The 9,879-nt window shown below is 40.5% G+C and overlaps 1 protein-coding gene across 2 annotated transcripts in view; it reads left to right on the forward strand.

Annotated features, from left to right (window-relative positions):
* Positions 1-9,551, forward strand: part of EPM2A (EPM2A glucan phosphatase, laforin) — a 202,291-nt gene extending 192,740 nt beyond the window's left edge. For both annotated transcript variants that reach the window (XM_082248846.1, XM_082248847.1), the window contains one exon: positions 9,263-9,551. In XM_082248846.1, the coding sequence (XP_082104972.1) occupies positions 9,263-9,540 (278 nt within the window). In that variant the 3' untranslated portion in view covers positions 9,541-9,551. The remainder of the gene's footprint in view (positions 1-9,262) is intronic.
* Positions 9,552-9,879: the final 328 nt, after the last annotated feature.

Genomic DNA, 9,879 nt, shown 5'->3' on the forward strand with positions numbered 1-9,879 from the left:
CTTCCCAAAGGAGAAAGTGTTTCTCCCATGTTCCAAGTGGAGCTGCTGGGCAGAAGTTTCCAGGAAAAACAGTGTTGTGAGTACTCAAAACTGCCCAGGGGTCTGCCTAGGATAGGGGACCACTCCAGAAGGTCAAAGGGATCCGGGAGCCAGCTAACCAGTAGAGAGGTTTAGAGAAAGGGGGTGCCTGTGTCTAAACCCTGAAGGGAAGTGAGAAAAAGGGGGCACCAGTGTGGGCCCTGAAGTGTTCAGCAGTGCAGCAGTGTTTACAGATTGATACCTCAGCAAGGAGCGCTTAAGGGAACTTAAAAAGGACTTCTTTATGCAGAAAAGCAGTCACAAGTCAGTTCAGCGTTAACAGGCATCAGGCCAGTGTTAACCAGTGTTAACCGGCGTTGACCGGCATCCTGCCAGCGTCAAGTCAGCGCCAATCAGCATTTTTCAAGTGTCTCCGCCAAGTTGTACATAGTTGAGCCAAAGGAGTACCCCACTCATCCCTTCTCCTATCCAAGTTACAAAATAAATACAAAAATCCCAAAGATACTGGACTGGTCATTGTCTCGGTGCTCACACTTGGAGAAACATGCACAAAGGTACTTTTGTTGCACCCGGTGACCCAGGGGGACCCATATCCCGTAAAACGGCTGGGAATTGTGCTACGTTATCATTTATGGCACTTTTCCACTGCAAGTACCGGCTAGTACCGGCTCGGCTCTACTCGGCCCTGCTTGGCCCGGTTTGCTTTTCCACTGCTGGTACTGCATGGTATAGGGTCGGAACGGTTCGGTACGGTACGGTATAGGTTTGCTTTTCCACTAAAGTAGTACTAAGTTAAGTGGGTGGGATAACAACGGGGTGGGTGGGATTCTCTGACCAATCAGTGGCTAGTAGTGACTGCATGCAAAGGATTGTGGGATATGGTACCAGTTTGGTACCTGTTGGAACCACAATCGAGTAGGTACTGTTTTTTCAGAGCCGTACCGTACCGTTCGGTTCCATGCAGTGGAAAAGCAAACCTATACCGTACCGTACTGAACCGTTCCGACCCTATACCATGCGGTACCAGCAGTGGAAAAGCACAAAAGGGTGCCGAACCGGTACGGTTCCATGCAGTGGAAAAGCGCCATTAGTGTTGTCTCTACTCTTCTAGATACTGATCTTTTCTTGTAGTGACCACCGCTCTTCCCTTAAACTGGTCTAATAACAAGATTATGTTCGTCTATAATACTCTGAAACGGAATACTTTTCAGTGCATTTTTGTTTTGCTTTTATGTTTTGAATATATTTTACATCTATAACCCACCCCATTCATAACCAGCCCATTTTTTATTACAGAGAAAGGATGGGATAGAGAGATGTACAGGATAAGGGGTGGGGTCAAAGGGTTAAAAACAATTTAATATTCAAATTAATTATAACCCCCAACCCTGAATGTGAAAGTGATTTTCCTGCAGCTTACTGCCAAGTGGGCTCCAGCAGTGAGAGAGACAGAACAGTAGTTAGGGAGAAGGTCAGCCAGGGGCAGGGGGACAGGAGGGAGCAGCTACCCTGTTCCACTGGACAGCACTGGCTTTCATTTACAGCTCACTGCTATCCCCAGGGTCTGTCCACCAGAGGTGGGGTACTCGAGTCACATGACTTGACTTAAGTCAGATTTAAGTCACCAGTTTGAGGACTTGAGACTTGCTTGACTAAAATTAATAGAAGACTCGATTTGACTTTGACTTGGTATTCATGACTTGAGCTGTTTGGGCATTCAACGTGTTTCTTTAATATGCCAAGAAAAAATCACTAAGCAGTTTTGTTAATGTTGAAAATAAAACAAAACCTTTCCTGACCACTGACTTTTAACTGATTTAACCACTTTAGCCCCGGAGGATTTGGCTGCTCAATGACCAGGCCCTATTTTGCTATTCGTCACTGTGTGATTTTAACGGACAATTGCACGGTCATGCGACACTGTAACCAAACGTCCTTTTTTTCCCCACAAATAGAGCTTTCTTTTGGTGGTATTTGATCACCTGTGAGATTTTTATTTTTTGCGCTATAAACCAAAAAAGAGCGACAATTTTGAAAAAAACAACAATATTTTTCACATTTTTTTATATGAAATTCTCAAAAAAAAAAAACATGTAAAAATCAAAACTTTTTAAAATTTTAGGCCAATTTGTTTTCTGCTACATATTTTTGGTAAAAAAAATTGCAATAAGCATATTTTTATTGGTTTGCACAACATTTATTGCGTTTACTGACTACGGGAAAGATTTATGTCATTTTTATTGTTTTTTTTTTTACTAGTAATGGCGATCTGTAATTTTTTTTTGCGGGACTGCGACATTGCGGAGGACAGATAGGACCCCTAACTGACATTTTTGACACTTTTGGGGGTACCAGTGACATTACTACAGTAATGAGTGCTAAAAATATGCACTGTTACTGTAAAAATGACACTGGCAGGGAAGATTCTAACTGTCAGGGGATGTGGCTTGTGAGATGATCACAGAGACATGCGATCCTATATAGCAGGATCACATAGCCTCTGTGATTACTTCAGGGAGAATGACAGATGGCTGTGTTTACATCAGCCGTCAGTCCTTCTCTCTCAGCTGCGGGAGATCGCGGGTGGCCGGCGGCCATCGGAGCCACCGGTCACACGCGCTGGCTCCCCGACTGATGACCAGGGGTGGGAGCGCGCCGCCAGCAGCGCACGCTCGCCACCTAGAGTCTCCTGAGCGAGCGACGTAGTATAACATCGCTTTGCCCAGGAGTGGCTGCCTGCCGCTCCTGCGGCGGGCTGGGCTCAAGTGGTTAAAGGTGAAAATTGGGGTAGATCAGTATTTTGACTTGATTTGTGAATTGACCAAAATAAATGACTTGAATTGACTTGCTTGACTTCTAGCAGGGACTCGACTTGACTTGCTTGCTTTTCGCCACAGTAACTTGGGACTTGCTTGAGACTTGAAGGTCAAGACTTTAGACTTGCTTGTGACTTACTCCCATGTCTGCTGTCCACATAGCTCTGAAATCTAGGCCTTTCTCAACAGATCTGCTGATGACAGCACCATTGTATTCTGCAGGCTTAGCCTGTAGCATATCAGCCATGGAAAACTACTAGCCATTTGTGTACCACATGCATGAGCAGACACATGAATCTGCACCACAAAACTTGGTTAGAGTATGCTCTTTTTGGACAATCCCTTTACTATGCCTTGAAATTAGGATTCACCCCAATAGCCTTCAATGGGGTTTGGTTTTCAGTCTCCAATTTTCAGATTTCACACTGGGTTTGATTATTCTGCCACAAACCTGGGCACATTCGCTCATTCTTAATTCCCAGGAGTTTAGGATAATAATTAACCCCTTATGATGGGAAAAGGACAAATTATAGTACAAAATGTACACTTTTATCTAGTTTAACCCTTTTGTCTACAGATGGCATAGAAAATGAATAAATACATTTTTCACAACAACATTGCCAAAAGAAAGCCTAGTTTGTCCCCCTAAAACAATAGGGACATTTATTTGGCAAATTAGTGACACCATTAGATGCAAATCAGACTTCCTCTCTATTAGCAAATTCCATGCAATAGTTTTTTTTATGTATTTGTCACTCCATCATCTGTAATACTGAGCAACCGATTGCAATAAATTTCCATAGGACAGCAACAAATTTACCATTGGAGATGACACATTGGTGACACTCCCTCAAAATATCCTTTTTATCTTGCCTGACCACATTTCTGATTTCTCTCTTCCATTAGCTGTTGTGTGACAACTTGAAATAGGCATAGATTTCAAGTAATTATACTAGCTGAAATAACATTGATTTGATGGCATTTGAATAAATACATAAGCTAAGTTGTTAGTTGATAATCTTTTAAATGAGGCTGGATATCTTAGTGATTAAGGCATAAAAACATATTAACTTGTTAACAGTGATTCTTAGAGCGTATATAAAAAAAAAAAGAAATCTGCACTACCATTGATCATTCCTTTTGAATGTTTGTCTCAGTAGTATGCACTTCACAACTTCAAAACTAAATTACTTTTATCTAGAGTAATTTGCTTCATTTGCTAAGCTACAGAAACATGACTAAATGTAACTGAAGGAAATAATAGGCCAAGCAATGCATTCATAGAGATATTGAGAAAAGAAAGACTTGAAAATAAAATGAATCAGTTTATGCTGTAGCTATAGTGTTACGGATGCTGGCCATATCCAGGCACAATGGACAGGATGTCCGTTTTTTTTGGAAAGCTTTAGGGGCCACTACACAACTCTTTAAGATTTAGTCCATGATACCCACATGTTGATCAGCTGTAACACAGAGGTTTTCAATACATTTAGTGAATCTCTGTTTGCAATAACAGGTACTTCACATTGCAGATGTCATATTGGGCTAGCATGTAAGAAATCAGAGGCCACACACCAGACACTTACTTTATTCGCTTTATTATTCTAGTGTTCATTCCATGGATCTGTCCTTCCCATTGATGTGTTTTACTCAGGAATGTGCATAGTCAAGGAGTGGACTCCACTACTAAGCTCATGCCTAAGTGAAATGTGTTCTAGGGAGGGACCCAGAAGCCATGCAATTAACACTGGTACAGTAACATTGTATGCAAAGTGGCCATCTGGGGGTGACAATTCCATTTCTTTGCATGTTGGAGTAATATAAACGTGCTGAAAAAATAATCTGGAGGGTAACTTCTTTGGTAGTGTTTCACTGAACTGTCATATCGGGAATGGATTTGGGCAGTTTCTAGCTATTAAAGCATAGAGAAACTCTTAATATGGGGAAAAAATGCTAGACTCTTGATGTACTGTTAGTGAGTAAATAATGTACACACACACAAAATAAAAGTAGAAAAATAAAAAATGTTTTACTTGGAATTGGTGTGAGGGTGGTTACCTACCGTATATATTCAGTTCAGCATCAATTCAGTCCATCCAAGGAGTTCCAAAACATTTGAGCTCAAGCAGTCCAAAACACATGAAGATTGGGGTATTCTTTTTATATAATTCATAGACCCATAGATCTAAGTGAAAATGATTGATTAAAATAGTAGCTTGCTCACCTTTCATTGGCTAATAAGAACATATGTAGTAATCTGAGGTAGTCTTAGGCTGGCCATAACTGTTCTTTTTTTTCATTCAACCAGCAGACTAAATAAAAAAAAAAGAAAATATTCTTCCAACCACACAAGTGAAGTGGATGGAGGACTTTCCACTGTTGGACATTGTATTCTGATAGCTGCTAGCTGGCTGATCGGTTGCAGCCACTGGTTGAGAACATTTTACAGCATGTGTCTTCAAGTTGATCAAACAATTTCCTTATGTTGAGTGGGGATGGCCACATACTGATTAAAATTTGGGTGGTTCCCGATGAACTGGCTAAATTTTGATCAGTGCATGGCCAGCTTTAGTTTTTAGTAAATTATATAAAGTTTAGAGAAAATCTGGAAACTAGGTATTCTATGCCTTTTCATTAATACAGCCTGCAGTGTATGTACCCAGATAAGTATAAAATAAATCCCTGTAATACACCACCCAAAAAATTATTATGCAAACATTTTTTTTTCCTTTGTCGTACAGGCACACTGTTTAGACTGGGTCATTTCTTTAAATACAGGCTGATTTTTTACAAAATCTTAAACCTAACTGAAGCAAGAAATTATTTTCCTGACTGTGATCCGTTTGGGAGGAATTTCCCTCACTTTCTGTTGTGCCACTCGTTATATACAGAATGTTCCAAAAGTCATCATACATAGTTAAAACAGAAAATTGTAGCCAAATGTGCCTTTATTTACAGAACATTCATTACAAAATTTTACAAAATATCCTCTACGTGTTGGGCCACCTGTTTCTACACACACACACACACTAAGTATATACAATATAAAATATAATATTCGTTTGTTAGTTTTTTTCCTATGTATGGAGACTTTTGGGACACCCTGTAAATAGGAAATGAGCTAAAATCTCCTAAATGTGGATACAAACAGCAATGAAAAGTCAACAGTTCTGTATCCACAACCTAAAATTAAAGCTGAACTCCAGGCGTGTCTTAATTGTACACTTACATTGGTCCAACTTGTACCAATGTATGTATGCATACCTTGTACTTGAGGGGCTGTTGTGGAAGCTGACAATCATTCTAGTAGTTGGCACTACTGTAGTAATAACTGTGATCTTCTGAGACTTGTGCACACAGTTTCTCCTCTGCCCACTTACCACAGGGGGTCGCTTGCTTGGCACTTCCACCATTTATAGAACACCTTTTATTTTTTCAATGAACAAACACAAGGCATTCTCTGATTGGATGAGGTAGAGTTTGTGACATCAACACCACTCTTCTCCACCTAGTCAATCAGAAAATGCCTTGTATTTATAGAAAAAATAGAAGGCGTTTCATAAATGGCAGAAGTGTCAAGCGAGCGAACCCTGTGATCAGTGTGTGAGCAGGGCCAGGAAGAGGGCACCCAAGTTAAGGAAGCAACACATACAGAGTCCACGAAGGGTTCATAATTATTGTATTTAGAAGAGTGCAGATTATATAACAAAAAGGTTGCTTGCAGAACAGAAATGCTAGCACTCATAGTATTACTGTGGCAACAGGTGAAAACACTGGTAGACACATGTACAGGATACTTGCAGTAGCAGGTGCTGTACCTCTTGCAATAACAGGCTCAGTAACACTTGTAAAAACAGGCTCAGTAACACTTAACCGATATGATGATCATTCCACACAGGTACAGCACAAGTCCCAGCAGGGTGCTATCACAGTCCTTAGTGCACAGTGAAGCAATATAGCTAGGCCAGCTGGTACTAGGTAATTGCAGCTTTTACCACAGCTATGCAGTGGTATATCCTCAAGCACAGTATGCCACAGAAGATAACCATGATGAGTTATCCCTGCTGTGAATGTAAACAAAAGAGCTGGCATTAAGAAAAAAAAACAGCATGGGTACCCACAAAATCCATACCAGGCCACAAAAAAATGCATGGGATCCCCCCTAAAATTCATACTAGACCCTTCAGTCTGGTATGGATTTTAAGAGGAACCCAAAGCCAAAAAAAATGGCATGGGGTCCCCCCAAAATCCATACCAGGCTCTTGTCTGAGAATTTAGCCTGGCAGGCCAGGAAAGGGGGGGGCAAGAGTGCCCCCTCTTCCTGAACCATACTAGGCTACATGCCCATGGACAAGGGCCTCTTTCCCAAAACCATGGCCCGATGGTTGTGCGGGGGTAGCTTATTGGAACCTGGAATCCCCTTTTAACCAGGAGGCTTCCAGATCCCGCCCCCCATGCGGCTGTCAGCGGGTGGTGTTTTTTCCATGCGGGTCGACAGCTGGATTACATTGCATTTTTGATGCATTTTGACTGCATTCCAGTGCAGTTACATGCAGAAAAATGTGCATTTGCAAATTTGCATTTTGATGCAGAAACAGCTGGTGTGAACTGGCCCCTAAATTGTTACTAAACCCACAACAGTAAAAGCAGTGTGTTTATGCAGTACAGCATGCTTGTTATACTGTGGAACCTAAGGGTCTAATCCACTGCATTGTGTAAAAAGGCTGTTTTATCCTGTCTTCTTTGATCCACCCCTTCTTCCAGAGTCCCCAAACCATCTTCGGATAGTACAGAGGCTAGGGGACAAACTGTACATGCTCAGTATGGTGTGTATTGCTAGAGAGTTTTTTTTTTCTAGGGAGGGTGCAAGTGATCAGCACAGTGCCAATCAGCACTGTCCAGACTGAGGGTCAGGGGTCCTGCAGCCTCATAGGACAATCATGGGAGAATGAAAACTCCTCCTACAACCTTTAACCAGACACAAGTCTGCTATATACTGCTAATGAGAAAAGGTATTTAGCAGTTTATATTTACTAAAACTATTTTCCTTCTATTTGTTGAACTAGATGGACTTGTGTCTTTTTTCAGCCTGACTAACTATGTAACTATTGCACTTCCATGTCCTGTGGGAGACCAGATATAGTGAATGCCTGAGTTTAGTAACACTAAGAGTATTGACTATATAGATACCTGATTTGTATAATTTATATATATATATATATATATAATTTATTTGCTGAGATTTGTGAAATGAAGCATTAAAGTGGACCTTTCCCATCTTTCCCTAAATTCATCATACAGTTCTGCATGCTAATATGAAATTGTCTTGCATCCATTAGTTAAACCATTTTTGCTTTTACTTACAGTTATAGTTTTTTCCACTTGCTGGTTTCTTTAAGGCACTGGTAATGTCATCCTGGCCTTATAATTGTATCCTGTGAACTTCCAATCACATGTTCCCACAGTTCTAGACTGAGTTTCAGGAAGTAAAGGGAGTTAAATTAATTTGCCCTTAGTAAAAAAATAAGGTATGCAAAGAATAAAAAGCAATAAAAGTATTGGTTAAAAGACTGCCATGACTAAACATTTTTTATGTTGATTTTGTTGTGAGTTTCATGATAAGGGGGACGTTCCTCTTTAAAGGAGTTGTAAAGTCAGAAGGTTTTTTTATCTTAATAAATTCTGTGCATTAAGATAAAAAGCCTTCTGTCTGAAACAACCCCCCTCAGGTCCCCCTAATGCTTACCTGAACCCGATCTCTGTGCAGCGATGTCCACGAGTCCGGGATTCTCCCTCCTGATTGGCTGAGACACAGCAGCGGTGCCGTTGGCTCCCACGGCTGTCAACCAAAGTCAGTCAGGCAATTGGGAGGGAGAGGGGGCTGGCCTGAACGGCAGCTCCGTGTCTGAATGGACAGATGGAGCTGCAGCTCGGCTTGGGTGCCCCCTTTGCAAGCTGCTTGCTGTGGGGGCACTCAACAGAAGGAAGGGGCCAGGAGCTGCAAAGAGAGACCCGAGAAGAGGAGGATCCAGGCTGCTCTGTGAAAATCCACTGCTTCAGAGCAGGTAAATATAACATGTTTGTTATTTAGAAAAAAAAATAAAAAAACAAGACTTTACAATCACTTTAAGTGTATTTACTGTATTCATTGCCCATATATATAGTATATTGCTTTCCAATGGTGTTTTAAATAGCCTATATGGGTCTCTATTTGGAGCACTGAAACAGCATTTATAGTTATGTGTTTTTAAAGGTATAATAAAATAAAGTTTTAACCTATCAACTGCATCTGATGTGTTGTTTTTTAAACTTTCTGCAAGTTTTATTTATTCTATTCTATATATATATGCCTAATTTACAAAACTGAATTTATCTAAAATAATATATGTTCTTGCTGTGTTGTTTAGGCAGAGTTCGGATGCTTCCACAAGCTGTATACCTCCTGTTTGGGCTATTAGAAAATGGTCACACAGTCTATGTTCATTGCAATGCTGGCGTTGGCAGATCTACAGCTGCAGTGTGTGGATTTCTCATGTATGTCATTGGCTGGAGCCTCAGAAAAGTGCAGTACTTTCTTGCTTCACGAAGACCAGCAGTCTACATAGATGAAGAAGCTATGATACAAGCCCAGGGGGATTTCCATCAAAAGTTTGGTCAGCTCCGTTCCACTGTGTGTAGGATATAATATACACATAACTGTAGCGTTGCTGCATAAGTGTTTGAAATTCTTCTGTTTCAATTGAATGTTCTGTCTCTTTGTTAAACTAATTATGTATAATTGATTGCCAATTACTACCTATAACAATAAAATAATTACTTGGTATTACAAACAACTGCATTGTAATACAGATTAATTTTTGTTTTACTACAGATAATTTTATATTGCTGAAGAGCAATAAAATTTTTGCACATTATACTGGTATGAAAAGCTTTCATGTAAGGAGCTAAATGTATTAGAAGGTAAAAAATGGAGGTGAAAAATGGAGGTGGAGGGAAATTTTTATTTCTTCAGACCTATAAATTA

The sequence above is a fragment of the Pelophylax lessonae genome, assembly GCF_965119305.1.
Source record: "Pelophylax lessonae genome assembly, chromosome: 3".
NCBI lineage: Eukaryota > Metazoa > Chordata > Amphibia > Anura > Ranidae > Pelophylax > Pelophylax lessonae.